Source organism: Homarus americanus, unplaced genomic scaffold (assembly GCF_018991925.1).
Source record: "Homarus americanus isolate GMGI-L3 unplaced genomic scaffold, GMGI_Hamer_2.0 scaffold57726, whole genome shotgun sequence".
Classification (NCBI taxonomy): Eukaryota; Metazoa; Arthropoda; class Malacostraca; order Decapoda; family Nephropidae; genus Homarus; species Homarus americanus.
This window is the reverse complement of record NW_024753612.1, coordinates 145,202-166,808: the sequence shown is the minus strand read 5'-3', so window position 1 is coordinate 166,808 and position 21,607 is coordinate 145,202. Positions and strand designations below refer to the sequence as shown.

Below are 21,607 nucleotides of genomic sequence, written 5' to 3'. Positions count from 1 at the left end.
ACTTAACTAATCTAACTTTAACTAATCTAACCAAACGAACTTAACATTGTAACCTAACCCAACCTAATTTAACCTAACCTAATAAGATTGCTAATTTATGTATCATTAAGCTTCATGTGTGTCACAGCATTGATACTGGAAACAGATTTAATCGCAAAATATTCCCGTTCGCTTCCAATTGTCGATAAAACTCGGGAACAAACAAACAAAAATACAGTGAAAAGTTTTGGTTCACAACTTAACACTGTAAATATTGGTTGTCACTCCCCCCCTCCCCCTCACCCCAACCCCCCACCCCCCCCACACCCCCACATTTTTGTTTGTTTTGTTAAGTTTAAAACACCTCAATTTGTATCATCCACATAATTTTCTGTTTTAACCTAAATTTGTAGAATTCCTCAGGTCAGAAAAAAAATACATTATGTATGATTATTGTACCGCTGACAATTTATTAATATTTTATTTATTTATTTATTTAGTGTGAAATGACTATTGGAGATAAGTCATTATTAAAAGCTGTTGGCCAAGACATGAGGGAGGAAAGACTAATGCTGATTATTTTTGTATAGAGATTAAATAAAAAAATATATCTCCTCTGCCTCACACGGAAGTCTCACCAGGAAACATACACACGGAAAGAACGCGTCGAGAGAGAGAGAGTCTTACCGTAACATTGTGTCAGTTTCCCCTCCGTATTTCCCTCATCGTTTTCTTTAGTGCTGAGAGTCTTGTATATGGATCTTATTATTATCTTTATTTTTTATTTTTTATTTTTTTTTATTTACCCTGAAGCTGCTGGTGTTAGACGAACCATTAGACTTAAGTTCGCGTTATTAAGGTAATTAGCGTTAATTATTTTTTTCGGAGATTAATATTTTTAGGGGAAGTTCGCTTTAGTATTTTATTGAAGATAAATGGGGGAAATTAGTTCTTACTTGGCAATATTAGGAAGGGTTCAGTATATTAAAGTTTACTCAAAGAGTATATGTGGTAAATCTCTCTCTCTCTCTCTCTCTCTCTCTCTCTCTCTCTCTCTCTCATTAACCGAGCATTAGATTAATATGAACAAATAAAAAACTTTGAAACCTAAATAATAAATAGTAATTAGAAATCCTATTAAATTAAAATCTTAAGAAAAACCGAAATTAAGTAATAATAATAATTAAGACAAGATTCATTGATCTTACATACTTGTTAGCATTAGAGACTTGTAAATTTATGGCGTATTTATATTAAAGATTATAAAGGCCATAACAGACAGGAACTTAATGAAATTAAGAACTGTTGAAGTTTTGAAACTTAGTGAAAGTAAAGCTGCCGAGTAAGATTATAAAGGTTTTAATATTAGAAACGTGTTATTAGGGAAACTTTATCGAACCGGAATCTTGTAAAAGATGAAGGTTACCAAATTTATGAACTTGAGAAAAGTATTAAAAATACTCATCATAATGGTAAAAAATTACCATTAGAAATTAATAAATAAAACGAAAAGTTCAAATATATAGAACCTTTTCAATTTTAGATCAGGTAGAATTTTGTTCAGCAAATAGAAAACAGCAAAAATTGATAGGGTGCAAGTATAGAAATTTCTGAATCTTTAAAAAATAATTAAAATTGTAAAATTTTAAAAGATGGAAAGCTTAGGATATTGTAAACAAAGAAATAAAGACTATGAATATTCACCAAAATTAAAAACTTCATCAATTTAAAAAACTTTACAAAATTTTGAATTTATTCGTTAAAGGACTTATCAAAAAGTGAGAACTTTCTAAAGTTTGAGACCAAACTAAAATATAAAACTCATCAAAATTAAAAACTTGAAATAAAGTACTTATAAAAGATAAGGATTTTTTAAGAATAAAGAATTCGACTTAGAACTTAAAACAAGTAGCAGTACAGTATGTTCAGTGTACGGTACATTGGGTGATCTCCCGTGCCGTGCCATGAAGAAAATGCATTAGAAAAAAATATATATATTGGCACCAGTTCATTATTATGTTCAAATTTCATCTTCGTAACTCAAAAAGTGACAGATATAACACGGATAAGAAAGAAAGAAAGAAAGAACTACGTAAAATTCAGCGAAAGCACAAAGTATTAAAGAATAAATTGTGACTAAGATGGTACGGAGTATACACTATGCCCGCACGTGTAGAGCCTTAGTGACAGTATACCAGTATTTTGTACCCGGTGGTGTTTGCTTACATTCTTGTAGTCAGCTGGTGGGTCCACTTGGTACATCTGTTTACTTCGTCATCATCTGCTTTACCAAACATACATTCTGTGATCCATCATCTTCTCGTTACATTTATTTATTTATTTATTTTTTTTACACCGGGTTATGTTTCTCTGTGTTTAAGTTTGGTCATCTTGTCGCTCTTCCAACAATTATGAATTCTAATTGGTCATCGCAGGTAATCGAGAACGCTGATTCGCTGTGGCCTTCCCCTGTGAATGAATGAGGTACCCTTGATTGGTCAGTTCTTAGCTTGAAAAATTATAAAGCTTTTCCTCAGCCACTAATTTTGAAGCATCATCGGAGACGCACATTGGCTGGTGAAGGTCTTGCTCAACTCATTTTGCGGGGGTTAAATTCCTGTGAGTGAAATGGACACATAACATCTTAAGACTCTGATGATATTTTTTCTGGCTTCAGGATTGGTCACATTAATGCTTACAAATACACCTGATTGGTCACATTGTCTCGCCTTTTTCATTAACCCCGGCACATGTGATTGGTCAGTCTTCAAGTGAGGTTTGATGAAGAATTTGTTAGTAGAAAGATATGTATTTATACCGTCTACATATAACAATACACTGCTTAAGTACATTAATGTTTACTTAACTCTGGCAGTCACTGAAGTCACCATTATTATGAACAAGCTCTTGAGGGGAAAAAGGTGAATATTAAATTACTCTGACGTAGGTGGGAGGTGTGTGTATGTTGTGTTAGCTGACGTGTTTGTGTATTACCATTGTCTGTGTGTATGTAAGAACAAACACATGATAAGTATGACTTTTAATGTGTTTGTATGAAGTGTTTGTCATAATCTTTGTGTTTTTCTTTAAGTATACCTTTTTTAATTTTGTGTTTGTGTGTGTGTGTGTGTGTGTCTTTTTTATGTGTTTTTAAGTATGCCTGTTTTAACCTTTGTGTTTATATAAGTACGCCTATATTTAACCCTTCACTTCGGGACCCCACTTTTAATATTTTATTTGACCAATGCCAGACGATTTTTATCCACCCCATCGAGACCCCCGTACACAAGGGGTTAAAAAAACTATCACCATTAAACCACGATAAATAATATAATATAACCGATCTTCATATGTTTATCTACAATTTAACGATACCAACGATAATATTTGGTGTATATTTCGTGGTTAAAGTTCTCCTTAATGTTGTAGATGTGATTTGTGATAATACACCTTGGATGTTTTTATTTATCTCAAGAGTGTGTCACATGTTGGTTAATTTGGAAGTGTGCCGTGTGTTAGTTGATTTTAGGGTGTCATTCTCTAAGTTTTCGATGTCAACTGATAAGGGGTGATCTGTGTTTTTCATTAACGTGTTTTTTTTTTATTCGTTGGCATCTGGTGTTTTAATGAGTAATGTTTTTGTTTTTTTCATAAATATTTCAAGTCTGTTTGGGGGGTATTTATTTATTTTTTTCCACCATATCTACTCAGTAACTAATGCTTTTATTTGCTTTTCTTTTTATATCAAGCAGTGTATTGTGCTTCTGGTTATTCTTATTGTCACTATCCCGGCCAGTGTATGGTGTCCTGATGATTTTAACCACTATTATCTCCCTACGATAACTGAAGACACTATAATGATTCGTGTCAACAAGTATCATCGTGTCAGAATTTTCACTACACTTTAAACTGGACACTATAATGATTCGTGTCAATATGTATATCGTGTCGGAATCTTCACTACCTTGCGCGCTAAAACTCTCCCCTTGTTTGTCTCTTCTTGGCTCTTCCTTCTTGCCAAGTACAGAGCCTCGTGAAGTGTTGGTACAGTAGCTCCTTGGGTAATCTTCGTTCACATGTTCACTGCATTCACAAGTCGGGGATGGAAGATGGTAGAAAGAGGGTGGCGTGTGGGTGTAATGAAGGAATGAATGTGTTTTTATATTATGATCATTGTCTCATTGGTATGTTGATGTTATAATACAAGGTGAAGGAAGTTAGGTTATGGTAGTGTCAGGTGAAATAATTATTCTTATGGTAGTGTCAGATAAGGGATTTATGGCTGTGGTGGCAGTGTCAGATAAATATGCTCATGGTAGTGTAATACGAACAAAAACTATGGTAAGATCAGATGAAATGTATATAGTGTTTATATATATATATTTCCGTTCACCTTTATACGGAGTAGGTGAATTTCCTTGTAGTATTGTATTGTGTTATATCTACGAGTGATTGTAAAGAGGAAGACCGATAAGGATTTTAAGGGAGGAAGATTTGATTTGGGTGCTGTTTAAAAGTTGCCGTGGTACATTGAAAAAAAGTTTTGCTCTCTCTCATATTTTACTGAACGACAAGACCTACCTATCATAATAAACACACCTGTATTTATCACACACTCTTATTAAAACAAATACGATCACAAGTCCCGCGAGAAAATGAAAATTCCAGGTAATTTGATTAAGACGGTGGTGCCACATCTCGGCTCCCGGTGTTGCCATGATAAACATATTAAAGAACCTGTGGGAGGAGTCATTTTAAAGGGGTTTCATTACGTCGTTCGAAGGAAGGTTGATCGTGTGTAAGGAAATGACTCTACAATATAAGGGGATAGTGACGTTATTGGTCTGGCCCCACACTAGTGATGTCATTGGTCTGGCCCCCACTAGTGATGTCATTGGTCTGGCCCCCACTAGTGACGTCATTGGTCTGGCCCCACACTAGTGATGTCATTGGTTCTGGCCCCCACTAGTGACGTCATTGGTCTGGCTGCCACACGGTGATAAATAGCAACGGTCAGACCACGAATTATTATTATTATTATTATTATTATTATTATTATTATTATTATTATTATTTTACGTTAGAATGAAGATTAGGAAATACGCATTCTGGGCTAGATGTAACAGAGGTATTTAGTCGATCTATAGTGAAGTTACCTTACTATGACCCAAACCTTGAGATACTTCCAGATGGTAATACAGTATTTACGATTGTCATGTTATTATTGGTTTCTGTCATGTTAGCATTGTTCATAGTGGTAGTGTGGTAGTGTTACTTTCTCTACCACACAACCATCTGTCATGTTAGTTTTAATTTTTTTTTCATGTCTTTATCACGTCAGTATCACTCATGATATTTTTTTTAAGTTACTATCAGATATATTTGTTTGTCATGTCATTATCATTTTAATTATATCTTTTACCTGTCAGATTTATCAGTTATATCTTTTACCTGTCAGATTTATCAGTTATATCTTTTACCTGTCAGATTTCTCACATAGTCAGTATCAATTTCATTAAATCTGTTTTATCACCTACGTCAGTTTTCTCAAGTTTTATCGTCATTCCACAGTCATGTCGTTTGTCTGTTTGGCGATCAGTCGAACACAGAACCTTTTACGTTTTGGGTAACCATCCATCCATCCACTTACCCATCCATCCATCCATCCATCCATCCATCCATCCATCCACCCACTTAGTCATCCATCCATCCTTCAACACTCTCATTCATCCATCCGTCCATCAAACCATCAACTCATCCATCCATCCATCCATCCGCAGTTTGGTAACATAGATAACTCGAATCTCTGTGTATGCTTCGATGAAAGTCCAACGCTGCAGAAGGCTGGTTTGTTTGTTCCTGAAGAAGGGGAGGAAAGTTCTTATTGTTTTTAAGGTCACTGGGTTGATGTCTTAAGATTATCGATGGTAAAATACAATTAGTGGTTTCCGAATGAGTTTCCACGCACTGATGAACATGATAGCTTGTTTCTGTAAAGGCTTGGGGGAGTTGATAGATAGATAGATATACATATAGATTGATGATAGATTGGTCGATGGTAATTATATGGATAAGAGATAGACAGATAGATAGATATTAAGTGAAATCATCATTTACTTCTACAGTGACTCAGTATATACAGTTTGTAGTGTGTATAATGTATTACATAGACAATGGGAAATAATAAGTCAATTTGACCCATGGTGACCCAAGAAAACCATCGCTATCAAAGATCAAGGTTAGTTGGTATATGGTGACGTCACTTTGTATAAGACGGTAAGGTGGGGTTTACTATATGTGGGTACTATGGCACCGTTCATTGGTACTATGGCACCGTTCATTGGTACTATGGCACCGTTCATTGGTACTTTAGTCTGTTCTTTTACGTCTCTCTCGTTCGAAACCTTCCCCCACCTGTTTCGTTTTGTGCTTTACCTGCTTCGTTTTGTGCTTTACCTGTTTCGTTTTGTGCTTTACCTGCTTCGTTTTGTGCTTTACCTGTTTAGTTTTGTGCTTTACCTGTTTCGTTTTGTGCTTTACCTGTTTAGTTTTGTGCTTTACCTGTTTAGTTTTGTGCTTTACCTGTTTAGTTTTGTGCTTTACCTGTTTAGTTTTGTGCTTTACCTGTTTAGTTTTGTGCTTTACCTGTTTAGTTTTGTGCTTTACCTGCTTCGTTTTGTGCTTTACCTGTTTCGTTTTGTGCTTTACCTGTTTAGTTTTGTGCTTTACCTGCTTCGTTTGATCTTTTTTCAGTTTTTTTCTTTTTATGTTCAATCTTTAGTTGTATTTTTTTTCGCCTTTGTGTTGTTTTAACCTTTGTGTTCCTTTCCACAGTTGTGTTTGTTTTTGCTTCAATTCAAGCGTCACAGTCACCGCCTTCATGTTGGTCGTTTTAGCCGTGTGTCTCTTTTTCTCCTGCTCTGGTTTTTGCCCTTCGTTCATTCACTTTCCTTCGTTTCTTCCTCATCTTCGTCGTTCTTCTCTATATCTCTCTTCCCCCCCTCTCCTCCCCTCCCCCTTTCTATCCTACCCCATCACTTCCTTCTCCCAACCACGCTTCCTTCCATTAGTCTGTCTTTCAATCTCAATATCCCCCTCTCTCCTACCATCCTACTCCATCCCACTCCGTCTCTCTCCATCCCACTCCCCTCCCTCCCTCCCCTCGACTGCATTAGGTGAAGAAGTAAGTGTGTGTGTGTGTAGAGTGTTACTTCAGAAGAGTGAGGGAGGCGTCACCGTCACCCACTCCAGGCGTGAGGATCAATAGGTAGCTGTTCACGGACTTCCTCTCTCACCTACTAGCCCACACCACCATCACCATACCGTCCTATCTCGTAAATAGCAGCAGCAGCTCTTTCACTTACTAACCTACACTACCACCACCACCATAGCAGCAGCTCTCATCTACTAGCCTACACCACAATCACCATAAAGTCCTATCTCGTAAATAGCAGCAGCTCTCATCTACTAGCCCACACCACCACCATCACCACCTCATAAAATAGAAGGAATAGCTTTCTCTTTTTTCTCCATATATATTTTATCTCGAATTCTTCTTTGTCTGTCTGTCTCCTCTCTCTCTCTTTGTCTCTCTATCTCTTTTTTCTCTCTTATCTTTATCTCATCTCTCTACCACCTAATCCACACCACCGTACTACCATATCCTATAAACAGTAAATAAAAAAATATTCCCAATTATCTCATAAAATAACCATATTGCCTCCACACACACACACACACACACACACACACACACACAACAGTCACTATGGTAAGCGTCGTGTAGGTCCAGTACTGATATTTATGAATGATTCGGTATTATGAATGATGAAAAAAAAATATTGCGGGTCACTGTCATACACGCCTCTGTATTTTTTTTTAATGAATGATGTAAAATTCCCTCACTGTTTACATTGTGACGTGGGATTGATTTATACATTTTTGGTTTATTTTGGTATTTTTCTGGTTTATTTTGGGGGATTGTTTTGTAATGGCATGTTTATATTAGACCGAAATATATACGAAGAAGTTTTCATGGTTTAAGATGATGCAGTGTAGATGGTACTGTAGCAGGTTTATTATTAGTATTAGATTATTATTAATGTTTTTATGTATTTGTTATTGGTGGTATTATATTTGTTTTATTGTTTTGTTGTCATGAGAGAGAGAGAGAGAGAGAGAGAGAGAGTAGGGTAGAGAGAGAGATGTAATCAATAAGAGGTAAAATAAAACATTAAAAGTGGTTGAACAGGCAATAGGTGGGTGGAACAATGTGGTAGGAATGGGCAATAGGGTGGGTGGAAATAATGTGTGTGGGGTAGGGAATAGGTGCTAGGTGGGTGGAACAATGTGTGGTAGGAACAGGCAATAGGTGGATGGAACAATGTGTGGTAGGAACAGGCAATAGGTGGGTGGAACAATGTGTGGTAGGAACAGGCAATAGGTGGATGGAACAATGTGTGGTAGGAACAGGCAATAGGTGGGTGGAACAATGTGTGGTAGGAACAGGCAATAGGTGGATGGAACAATGTGTGGTAGGAACAGGCAATAGGTGGGTGGAACAATGTGTGGTAGGAATATATAAGGTGGGGTGGAACACTGGTAGTAGGTACAGGAAGAAGGGGTGGAACAATGTGTGGTAGGAACAGGCAATAGGTGGATGGAACAATGTGTGGTAGGAACAGGCAATAGGTGGGTGGAACAATGTGTGGTAGGAACAGGCAATAGGTGGATGGAACAATGTGTGGTAGGAACAGGCAATAGGTGGGTGGAACAATGTGTGGTAGGAACAGGCAATAGGTGGGTGGTCATGAAATGTGTTTTAGCTCGATGAAAATCACTATTATATCTTCACATTTTTTTCTGCCTTAGGATTAATCATCGTGGAGAGATAAAGGGGTGTCGGGTTATCAGTAGTAGTAGTATTAGTAGTAGTAGTAGTAGTAGTAGTAGTAGTATTGTTTTGTTAGTAGTTGATATAGTTAATGTAATAGAAAGTGGGTGAGGGAAGAGGTAGGGAAGAAGAGTGATGAAGGAGAGAGAAGTAAAGCTGGCGGAATAAAGTAATGAATATAGAGATGGGAGATAAATAGGTGAGAGAGGAGAGGCTGATAAACCGTGGGATGAGAGACAACAGAGGTAGAGGTGAGAGAGAACTAGGCAGGAGTCACTCAGGTATAACAGGTAAATTTATGTATAGTTTTCCTTAACTTTAAACTCGTACTTGATCGAGGTGTGGCTGTCATGGGACCCCTCACCACCTTCCTCCTCACCACCACCACCCTCCCCTCACCACCACCACCCTCCTCACTACCTACTCACCCTCCTCACACCACACCATGGCTCTCACCACCACCATCTTCCCCTCACCACCACTGTCGTATTACGCTGTGGAAATAACAAAACCCCCTCCATCTCTTCCTCTCTCTACACCCACAAACTTTACCCTGTCAATATTGGTGCAAAATTTTGAGATACATATTGGGACAGGTAATTTCTAGTGCTCTTCCCCTCTCCTCCCATCTTTCCCATCCTCTCTCTCTCTCTCTCTTCTCTTCTCACATCATCATCATCTCTCACTTTTCTTCCTCCCCCTCCACAACTCTTTCTTCATCAGATAACATCAAAAAGCTGGAATATATGTAGTAGGGATTTTTTTTTCGTTTTTTTTTTCGTTTTTTTTTTTTTTTTTTTTTTTTTGCCATTCTGATGCTTCATTGTGCACCCATGGGGAGTAAGGCTGGTAGTGTCGTGATGTCAGAATGGTGGTATTATCAGAAGTGTCTCTCTGAGTGTATTTCTCCCTCCCCCCACCTACACCTATTTCCTACTTCCCTTGCTGGTGGTGGTGGTGGTCCCGAGTGTGAACAGAGGGAATTATGAGGGAGTGTTGGAGAAAGTGAGGGAGAGTACAGAGGAGTGATGAAGAAGAGTGTTGGAGAGGATGAAGGGGAGTGTTGGAGAAGGATGACAAGTGAGGGAGAGTATAGAAAATAGTGATGGAGGGAGAGAGTACACAGAATTTATGATAAAAAGAAGGAGCTAGGTGGGAACAGATGAGAGGGATGGATACAAGTTAAAAGGAGAATAAAGAAGAGTGAGAGGTAGAGTGATAATGATGGAGAGAGATTATTCCTGTCACTGTATCCAGTTTTCTTGACTCAATCTCACCTATCGTTTCTTCCCCCTTTCTTGAGATTTCTCTTTCCTCTTCACCCTCTCCACAGTAAAGGGGAAGACAGACAGACAAAATAGCAATAACAACATAAACTTGTCATAATTTTTTTTAGCAATATATTAAAAAAATAACAAAATTAACATATGGATTTTAATAACAAAGGTTTATCACTTGTTTTAATATTGGTTTATTGCATCGTTGTCTCACTCAATATAAGAGGTAACGTTGTGTGTGTATTTATTTATAATTAGGTATAATTACGTATGCCACCTCTTATGAGTAGTTAGTTCAGTATTGTGTAAACATTTGTGTTATATTATCTCTCAGAGGATGACTGTCTGTAATACTTACGTTGAGGATTTTGAACATTTATTTATTGGTTATTAATGTTGTGTTTATTTTCTACCTCCTGGGTTTATCCGAGACGTCTACCTCACACACACACACACACACACACACACACACACACACACACACACACACACACACACACACACACACACTGATCACCACACACACACACACACACACACACACACACACTGATCACGCCCCACCTTCATCATATCAGGTGTCGCTGGAACAAAAAACACTGACCAGCAACCAATTTGTAATGGGTGAATAAGTCAGTAGCCGTAGTAAATAATGGCTTAACTAGTATGAAAGTGTGTGTGTGTGTGTGTTAAATCATGATTGTATAAAGGAAGGTTTAGACCCGACCACCTTAACAAAAAACCTGATTCTTCCATTATCTCACCTGTGGCGCTGGTCAGCATCATTTCACCTGTAGAGCCACGTTTAAACTTTCTCATTGTAGTTGATGAAAGACATTTAAATCTTGGGAAAATCCTCAAGTTATCACAAAAACACAATGATAGAACAGGTGAGACATGCAGTACACAGGTACCATTAGGACACCCAGTTCTATAGAGTATTTCGTGTGTTTGTTTCATAGTGTTTGCCTGTGTATGCTGTAATGATGGGTGGGTCCATGTTCCCGAAACTGTGAGTTGATATTGTCTTGTATTGTACCTCCGCTGATATTTTTTTTATTCTGGTTTAGATTACTTTATTATATAGATGGAAACACACACACACACACACACACACACACGCACAAGAGTTCATAGTAACACAATTATTGTCTCACATTATCATGACTTGTACACGGGTAAGTCAATTACTATACTGAGTTCTTTTTGTTTTATTTCAGGGTGCCCAAAATCTTCTTCGGCACAAGGACCCACAAACAGGTTCATCAGATCGTCAAGGAGCTGCGACGCACAGACTACACCGATGTCAGGTCAGTACTGGTTCCTTTCATGTCCTGCTGTGGGAAAATGCCACCACTGGGGAAAGTCAAGCAAGCGTTGTCTGGTCTAGTTCCTCTAAACCTACCATTTCAGGTTGAGGGTAACGCCAGGCGCAGTTGATTGCTCATGCTGGAGTTAATTTTGTTCTTATGGTACTGGCGTGTTCTAAGCGTTTCGAGAATGTTCATTTCGTTTTGATCCTCTGACACGCGTTAAACATCTGTAATTACGGAAAATATTTTGGTAGTACTTTCCTAATTGACATATAGAGATTTATATTTATTTTTTTTTCAAATAGATGTAGTACATAATAATTATTGATGTTTTCTCTTTAAACTTAGGTCTTGGTTTTAGGTGAGTTGTGTTATTTTGATCTTGGGGGGGGGGTGGCAATTTAAGGCTAGAGGATAAATTCGCAAATGTTCTTACTATAAATATTCCCCCAAAATTAATTCCTAGAATATACAGTCGCCTGCACTAATACCTGTGTTTGTTTACATCATATTAAAATTCTTGGAGTAGCCCTAAGGAACCTCGCAGTAGTAATTAGAATAATGATGCTTCTATAGATAAGCATTATGCAGAGTTGCCACATCTCACAAACCATGCCAGCTACTGTACCAGGTATAAGTGGAGGCGACTGTACCCAAATTAATGTCAAAAAATGGATTATCAAAGGCACGGTGAAACTCCCTTAATTCGGTATCGTAACTTATGATAAACAAATATTTTAAGGATTATTTATAAGTTATTCTCTACCATAAATTTATAACCTGACTGAAGTTATGTTAATGGCGTTCGTTAAGATAGAATTGATGGTGATTTGCGGACACAGATATTTTGCATTTTATCGGAAGTCAAAGTTAGATGCATTTTTGTTTCTTTTGATACGAGGAATAATCACATTTAAAAACACTTTGTGACTCCATGCCCCAGGCCACTATGGACGCTGTCTTTCATTTCTTGGTTAATGTAATTTACTTTGTCTATGGTATTGGTGCTTGTCCTCGTGTGTTGGTGTTGTGTTGTGCTGTTGTTGGTGGTGTGTTGTGCTGTTGTTGGTGGTGTGTTGTGCTTTGGTGGTGTGTTGTGCTGTTGTTGGTGGTGTGTTGTGCTGTTGTTGGTGGTGTGTTGTGCTTTGGTGGTGTGTTGTGCTGTTGTTGGTGGTGTGTTGTGCTGGTGTGCTTTGGTGTGCTTGCCTTTGTGTGCTGGTGGTGTGTTGTGCTGTGTTCTTCGTTGATGTAGTTGTTATTGTGTTGTGTTGCTGCTTGCTGGTGTGTTGTGTTTGTGGGTATGTTGGTGTGTTGGTGTACTGTGCTGGTGTGTTGTGCTTTGGTGGTGTGTTGTGTGTGATGTAGTTATGCTGGTGGTGTTGTGCTGTTGTTGGTGGTGTGTTGTACTGTGCTGGTGCTGGTGTTGTGCTTTGGTGGTGTGTTGCTGTGATGTAGTTGCTGTGTTGTGCTGTTGCTGGTGGTGTATGTTGTACTATATATGTGCTGGGTATGTGTTGTGTTTGGTGGTGTGTTGTGCTGTGATGCTTAGTTGCTGTGTTGCACTGTTGCTGGTGGTGTGTGTTGTACTGTGCTGGTGTGTTGTGCTTTGGTGTGTGTTGTGCTGTGATGTAGTTGCTGTGTTGTGCTGTTGTTGGTGGTGTGTTGTACTGTGCTGGTGTGTGCTTTTGGTGTGTTGTGCTGTGATGTAGTTGCTGTGTTGTGCTGTTGTTGGTGGTGTGTTGTACTGTGTGCTACAGTGTGTTGTGTTTTGTGGTATATGTATTGCTGCTATATTGTGTGGTTGTGTGCTGTGATGTAGTTGCTGTGTTGTGCTGTTGTTGGTGGTGTGTTGTACTGTGCTGGTGTGTTGTGCTTTGGTGTGTTGTGCTAGTTGCTGGTGTTGTGCTGTTGTTGGTGGTGTGTTGTACTGTGCTGGTGGTGTGTTGTACTGTGCTGGTGGTAGTACTGTGTACTGTTGCTGCTGGTGTGTTGTACTGTGCTGGTGTGTTGTGTTTGTGTGTTGTGCTGTGATGTAGTTGCTGTGTTGTGCTGTTGTTGGTGGTGTGTTGTACTGTGCTGGTGTGTTGTGCTTTGGTGGTGTGTTGTGCTGTATTCTTAGTTGCTGTGTTGTGCTGTTGTTGTTGGTGTATTTAGCCCCACTGTGCTGGTGTGTTGTGCTTTGGTGGTGTGTTGTGCTGTGATGTAGTTGCTGTATTTGTGCTGTTGTTGGTGGTGTGTTGTACTGTGCTGCTGTGTTGTGCTGTTGTTGGTGTGTTGTGCTGTGATGTAGTTGCTGTGTTGTGCTGTTGTTGGTGAGTTAGTGATTTGTACTGTGCTGGTGTGTTGTGCTGTTGTTGTTGGTGTGTTGTACTGTGCTGGTGTGTTGTGCTTTGGTGGTGTGTTGTGCTGTGATGTAGTTGCTGTGTTGTGCTGGTTGTTGGTGGTGTGTTGTACTGTGCTGGTGTGTTGTGCTTTGGTGGTGTGTTGTGCTGTGATGTAGTTGCTGTGTTGTGCTGTTGTTGTTGGTGTGTTGTACTGTGCTGGTGTGTTGTGCTTTGGTGGTGTGTTGTGCTGTGATGTAGTTGCTGTGTTGCTGTTGTTGGTGGTGTGTTGTACTGTGCTGGTGTGTTGTGCTGTTGTTGTTGGTTATGCTGTGCTGGTGTGCTTTGGTGGTGTGTTGTGCTGTGATATAGCAGTTGCTGTGTTGTGCCTTATTTGTTGGTGGTGTGTTGTACTGTGCTGGTGTGTTGTGCTTTGGTTGGTGTGTTGTGCTGTGATGTAGTTGCTGTTGTGCTGTTGTTGGTGGTGTGTTGTACTGTGCTGGTGTGTTGTGCTTGGTGGTGTGTTGTGCTGTGATGTAGTTGCTGTGTTGTGCTGTTGTTGGTGTGTGTGTGTGCTGGTGTGTTGTGCTGTTGTTGTTGTGTGTGTTGTACTGTGCTGGTGTGTTGTGCTTTGGTGGTGTGTTGTGCTGTGATGTGCTGTGTTGTGCTGTTGTTGGTGGTGTGTTGTACTGTGCTGGTGTGTTGTGCTGGTGTGTTGTGCTGTGATGTAGTGTTGTGCTGTTGCTGTTGGTGTGTTGTACTGTGCTGGTGTGTGTGCTTTGGTGGTGTGTTGTGCTGTGATGTAGTTGCTGTGTTGTGCTGTTGTTGGTGGTGTGTTGTACTGTGCTGGTGTGTTGTGCTTTGGTGGTGTGTTGTGCTGTGATGTAGTTGCTGTGTTGTGCTGTTGTTGGTGGTGTGTTGTACTGTGCTGGTGTGTTGTGCTTTGGTGGTGTGTGTGCTGTGATGTAGTTGCTGTGTTGTGCTGTTGTTGGTGGTGTGTTGTACTGTGCTGGTGTGTTGTGCTTTGTGGTGTGTTGTGCTGTGATGTAGTTGCTGTGTTGTGCTGTTGTTGGTGGTGTGTTGTACTGTGCTGCTGTGTTGTGTTGTTGGTGTGTGGTGTTGTATTCTGTTGGTGTGTTCTGTGTTGTTATTATGCTGTGTTGGTGCCGGTGTTGTTGTGTTTGGTTATCGCTTGGTTGTGTTGTTTAGTGGTATCGCTTGGGTGTGTGTTTGGTGGTATCGTTTGGTTGTGTTGTTGTGTTTGGTGTATACTGTGTTTAGTGGTATCGCTTGGTTGTGTTGTGTTTGGTGGTATCGTTTGGTTGTGGTTGGTGGTATCCTTGGTTGTGTTACTGTGTTTGTATTTTGTGGTGGTATCGCTTGGTTGTTTGTTGTGTTTGGTGGTATCACGTGTTTGTGTTGTTGTTCGTGTTTGGTGGTATCGCTTGGATTTTGTGTTACTGGTTTGGTGGTATCGCTTGGTTGTGTTGTGGTTGGTGGTATCGCTTGTTGTTGTGTTTGGTGGTATCAGCTTGGTTTGTGTTGTTGTGTTTGCTTGGTTGTGTTTGGTGGTATCGCTTGGTTGTGTTGTTGTGTTTGGTGCCGCTTGGTTGTGTTGTGTTTAGTGGTATCGCTTGGTTGTGTTGTTGTGTTTGGTGGTATCGCTTGGTTGTGTTACTGTGTTTAGTGGTATCGCTTGGTTGTGTTGTGGTTGGTGGTTCGCTTGGTGCTGTGGTTGGTGGTTCGCTTGTGTTACTGTGTTTTTGGTACAGTTTGTGTTTTGTGTTTGGTGGTATCGCTTGGTTGTGTTGCTGTGTTTGGTGGTATCGCTTGGTTGTGTTGTTGTGTTTGGTGGTATCGCTTGGTTGTGTTGTTGTGTTTGGTGGTATCGCTTGGTTGTGTTTGGTGGTATCGCTTGGTGTGTTGTTGTGTTTGGTGGTTCGCTTGGTTGTGTTACTGTGTTTAGTGGTATCGCTTAGTTGTGTTGTTGTGTTTAGTGGTTCGCTTGGTTGTGTTGGTAGTGCGCTAGGTTATGTGGTTTAGCATTGTGTTATACTGTTGTTGGTGTCCTTAGTCTATGGGAGTCGGTAATGGGAGAGAACTTTCAGTATTTTGAAGTTTTAGTTTACGGGAGAAATTACTACTTACTTTACATTTAGGTTTACTTTACATTTAGGTTTACTTTACATTTAGGTTTACTTTACATTTAGGTTTACTTTACATTTAGGTTTACAACAGTCTTCCTTTACTCCATCTTGCTGTGTTTTGTTTGGTTTGCTTAGTTCAGAGATAGTCATTTTGAGAGTCATATTTTGTTAGCTATTTTAGAAGTCACATTAGCCATTTTAGGAGTCACATCAGCCATTTTAGGAATCATATTAGCCTTTTTTTGGGTCATATAAACAATTTTAGGAGTCATATTAGCCGTTGTAGAAGACATTTCCTAAGCCATTTTGGGAACCATTTATAGTCATCGTTAGGGAACCTTTTTATGCCTAAGGCCTTACCAGTTCTGTGAGACAAGGATGTATTACTGAGCACTGTGTTGTTTTCTTGACCAGTTTAACCTTTCACCTTTGACCTCTCGTCCCGTTGCTTTGACCTGTGGCAATGGTTATGTGCTGTGGTGTTAAGGGTATGTTAGGTTAGGTTGATGATGATGTTTTGCCCTTGTCTTCATGTTTGGGTAAGTGAAAGACCGCCACGCCTCCCTCATGCTACCCACGCCTCCCGCACACCATCCACGCCTCCCGCACACCATCCACGCCTCCCTCATACAATCCACACGCCTCCCTCACACCACACACGCCACCCACGCCCCGCACACCATCCACCCTCACGCCGCCACCCACGCCTCCCCACATTCCACACGCCCCTCACACCATTCACACCCCCCACACCACACACGCCTCCCTTACATCACACACGCCTCACACCACCACGCCTCCATCACACCATCCACACGCCTCCTCACACCACACACGCCTCCCCCCCACACCACACACGCCTCACACCACCACGCTCTCCATCACACCATCCACACTGCCCCCTCACACCACTCACGCCTCCCTCACACCACACGCCTCCTCACACGCTGTGGTGATAGAGTTTGTTCTTAGAGGCCTCTCAAAGTGCTAATGCCTTCCCTCTTATGATGTCTGGCTGCTGATGATCTCTCTCTCTAAACATCATAATTCCTGCCTTCCCCTTTCTCCTCTTTTTCTGTTCTCCTCCTCTCCTACCACGATCGCCCTCTTCCTCTCCCCTTCTCGACGTGGCCCCTCCCCCCCCCTCCTCTCCATTGGCACCTCCTCCCCTCTTCCCCCGCTCTCCACAACTCTCTCGCTCTCCCACCATTGTACGAGTGTGCCAACCTAACACGTTAGCTGTGGGGGCGTGAGGTACGTCCAACCACCACTACCACCTCTGCCACCATGAGCACCACCAACATTACCACCACCGCACCTGACACCATCATCACCACCACCACCGCACCTGCCACCATCATCACCACCACCGCACCTGCTGTCACCACCTTCACTACCGTCTCTGCCACCACCACCATGAACACCATCCCCGTTACTACCACCACCATCCCCACCGTCACCATAACCACCATTACCGCCACCACTATCAGTACTACCACTACTTTGCACTATAGCTATCAACACTGTTTCTCCTTTGTGTAAATAACATTATTATTGTTATTAACTTAACTATTTTACTACTAATACTGCTATTAATACCGCCTCCGTCATTACCACGATCAACACCCCATGACCACCATCATCACTAATACCATCACCACCACTATCACCACCATCATCACTACCTGTATTAGTATAATTACGATCATAACCTATAACATCACCATCACCACCACCACCATCACCCGCCACCATCACTACCACCATCACCGCTACCACCAATAACACCACCAAACCTCACTATCCCCGCCGTCACCACCACTATCCCCGCCGCCGCCACTATCCCCGCCGTCACCACCACTATCCCCTCCTCCACCACCACCATCACCACACCACCCTTCCCCCTAGTGCTCTGGCAGAAAACTTTAACGCAGACAGCCAGTAATTGACTCCCGTTGTCGGCCTAATAGCATTATAGTTCAGTGGGCCCGATGCGTAACGAAGCGCCCAGATTAGCGAGATAACCACTCGTCCCGTGGCCTCACCGTGACTCTGACCTCGGCTCCACACCGTTCGGATGTCACAGTTCGCCCACCACTCACCTCCAACCAAGTGCGAGATATTGAACCTTTCCTCTCCTCTGTTTATTCTCAGCGTCCCGAGTTCCCTCCCCACCAAAAAGTGCCCGAGATTTTTTTACGTCAAAAAATAGTTCTGAGGCAGAGGGATTAAAGACTGCCGCCGCTTAAAAAGATGTCGTAGGGAAAGACTCTTTGAGGAGTTGCAACGCCCGCGTCAGCCAGTCAGTCGACGAGCCTTCGCAATTCCTTTTCAACTCGGGAGTTTGCCAGAGTCTGTCGTCTTGTTTACATACTTTTTTCACACCTTCCCGGTCCCCTCCAGCCTCGCCGGCGCTCAATACTGAAGCTGTTCTCTCTCTCACTATACTGACCCCTCACTCTCTCGCACTGTTTCATTGCTCCTTCCCATTTTATTTTGACTCTCTCTCTCTCTCTCTCTCTCTCATCTTCCTTCATTTAGAGTTTCTTTTTCATCTTCCTTCACCCATTTCCTTCTTTCCATCTCATTTTATATCTTCTTTCTCCTTTACGCCATCCTTCATTTTCCTCCTCACTCATGTCCTCACTGCGTCTCTCCCCTCCCCTTCCTTCCACCCCTCCCTCCCTCCCTCCCTCTCCCCTCCTCACACCACCCTCCTCCTCTCCAGTATTTGCACCCTCCTTTCCTGCCGCGCTTTGACACACACACACACACACACACACACACGCAGTCTTTTATTTTCTTTATTTTTTATGGGCTTCATATCATTACTATTGGTTGCATACTGTTGAATTATGGATTATTTTTTATACTTTTTTCAGTGCAGTAATAACCAATTTAACCTAACCTAACCTAACCTAACCTAACCTAACCTAACCTAACCTAACCAAACGTAACCTAACCTATCCCAATCTAGTCCAACCAAACATAACGTAACCTAACCTAACTTAGCTTAATATAACATAACCTAACCCCACCCAACTTAATCCATTCTAACCAAACCTAAACTAAACTAAACTAAATTAGCTTAATGTAACGACAGCACTTGTATATGTATGTACCGTGGTCGTGTATGCTACAGTGTCTGGGTGTAGCATGGTGGGGTACACTCGGGTGGGCTGGGTGTAGCGTGGCGGGGTACACCCTGCGGGCTGGTGTAGCGTGGCAAGGCACACTCGGGTGGGCTGGGTGTAGCGTGGTAAGCACACTAGGGTGGGCTGGGCATGGTGGGCACACCAGGGTGGGCTGGGTGTAGCGTGGCGGGGCACACTGGTAAATGCGTAGCGTGGCGGGCACACTCGGGTGGCTGCGTAGCGTGTCGGGGCACACCGGGTGGGCTGGGTGTAGCGTGGCGGGGCAACACCAGGGTGGCTGGGTGTAGCGGCGGGGTGCCACCAGGCGGCTGCGTAGCGTGGCAGTATCACCGGTGAGCTGGGTGTGCGTATAAGTACACTGGGTTGCAGTGGCACATTCGGCGGGCTGCGTAGCGTGGCGGGCACACTATAGTGGCTGGGTAGCGGCATCCCCAGGGTAGAGGCGGCGTCCCGCGTCGTTTGATTATCACGGGCGCGCCTTCAATTATCGGATTTCGCCCCCTGCGCTGTAGATCAATTGATGAGAGCGAGGCTGGCCCAGACCCTGGCCCCACACCACCTCTGGCCCTACACCACCTAGCCCCAGACCACCCCTGGGTCCTTGTACCACCCTGGCCCCACACACCACCCTGGCCCTGTACCACCCCTGGTGCCAGGCTCACCCTGGTCTCTGTACCACCCTGGCTCTGTACCACCCTGGTCTCACATCATCTCTCTGTACCACCCTGGCCCTACACCCACTCCTGGCCCTGTACCACCCTGGCCCTGTAACCACCCTGGGCCCTGTACCAATCTCTGTTCTCATACCACCTCTAGCCCCAGCCCTGGCCCTACACCAATCTGTTCTCACACCAATTTAGCCCTGTACCACCCTGGCCCTGTACCACCCTGGCTCCCACCATCTTGACCCTGTACCACCCTGTTCTCACACACCACCCCAGCCCTGTACCACTCCCTGGCTCCCACACCACCCCTGTTCACACCACTCCAGTCTCTGTACACCCTGGGCCCTGTACCACCCTGTTCTCACACCACCCTAGCCCTGTACCACCCTGACCCCACCACCCCTGGCCCACCACCCTGGCCCTGTACCACCCTGGCCCTGTACCACCCTGGGCCCTCTACACCACCCCTGGTCTCTACATCACCCCTGCCCTACACCACCCTGGCCCTACACCCACCCTGGCCCCACACCACCCTGGCCCCCTACACCCACCCTGCCCTACACCCACCCCCTGGCCCTACACCACCTGGCCCTACATCACCCCTGGCCCTACACCTTGCACCCCTTGGCCCTTACACCACCCTAGCCCACCCACCCTGGCCCTACACCCTGTTCTCACACCACCCCTGCCCTACACCACCCCTGGCCCCACACCCCACCCTGGCCTTACACCACCCTGGCCCCACACCACCCCTGGCTCCACACCACCCCTGGCCCCCAAGCATCACCCTGACCCTACATCTCTGGCCCTACATCACCCCTTGGCCTCACATCACCCTGGACCCTACATCACCTGACCCTACATCACCCTGACCCTACACCACCCCTGACCCTACATCACCCTGACCCTACACCCTGACCTACATCACTGGTCCCACACTGACCCTGGCCCTACATCACCCTGGTTCCCCACACTCCACCTCTGGTCTCTACACTCCACCCTGGTCTCTACACCACCCTGGCCCCACATCACTCCCTGGCCCCACACTGCCCCTGGCCCCACACCATTCTGGCCCCACATCACCTCTGGGTCTCCACACCACCCCTGTTCTCACTACTCCAGCCCTGTAATTGGCCTCTGGCCCCACACCACCCTGGCCCTACACCACTCCTGGCCCTACACCACTCTGGCCCCACACCACCCCTGGCCCCACACCACCCTGGGCCTACACAATAGCTCGTCACGTATGTATGTGTGATTATGTAGTTCCTATACACAATTGGTCATATCTATTTTGTGTTTTTCCTTGTGTGTGTTTTTTTTACTTATTTCCTGTGTGTGTGTGTGTGTGTGTGTGTGTGTGTGTGTGTGTGTGTGTGTGTGTGTGTGTGTGTGTGTGTTTAAGGGTGTTAGTTTATCTCTTTCTCTCACCTCTAACCCTCTCTTCCTCCCTCCATTATAATCCTCACTATGTAATGTAAGCTGTTGTTAAGACAGGAGAGCGTGCCATCCGGTCCTGCTGGCTCTTGTGTTCACTAATGCCCCCTGTTAACACATTACTCCTTGGCTCCGTGAGATTTTTTTTTTTTACACTGTTAAAATAAATCTTCGTGTTTATTAAGTTTTCATAATAGTATTAATATGACGATAGATCCGGGTTGTTGTGGGATTATAATGTCATAATAATCATAGTCTAGTTAGTTATTTTGTGTTGTAATTACCAAAAAATTTTCCCTCACTGACTGACTCATTCACTGACCGAGAAAATATTATGGTGGCCGACTTGTTCTTACCATGATCTAGGCCTGTGTGTGTGTAGGAATATATATATTTTATTTATTTATTATATTTTACATT

At 42.9% G+C, this 21,607-nt stretch overlaps 1 protein-coding gene across 1 annotated transcript in view; it reads left to right on the top strand.

The window, feature by feature from the left end:
* Positions 1-21,607, top strand: part of LOC121855399 (Fanconi anemia group J protein homolog) — a 279,612-nt gene that overhangs the window by 120,295 nt on the left and 137,710 nt on the right. The window contains exon 6 of the mRNA XM_042350301.1: positions 11,370-11,459. Coding sequence (XP_042206235.1) covers positions 11,370-11,459 — 90 coding nt within the window. The remainder of the gene's footprint in view (positions 1-11,369; positions 11,460-21,607) is intronic.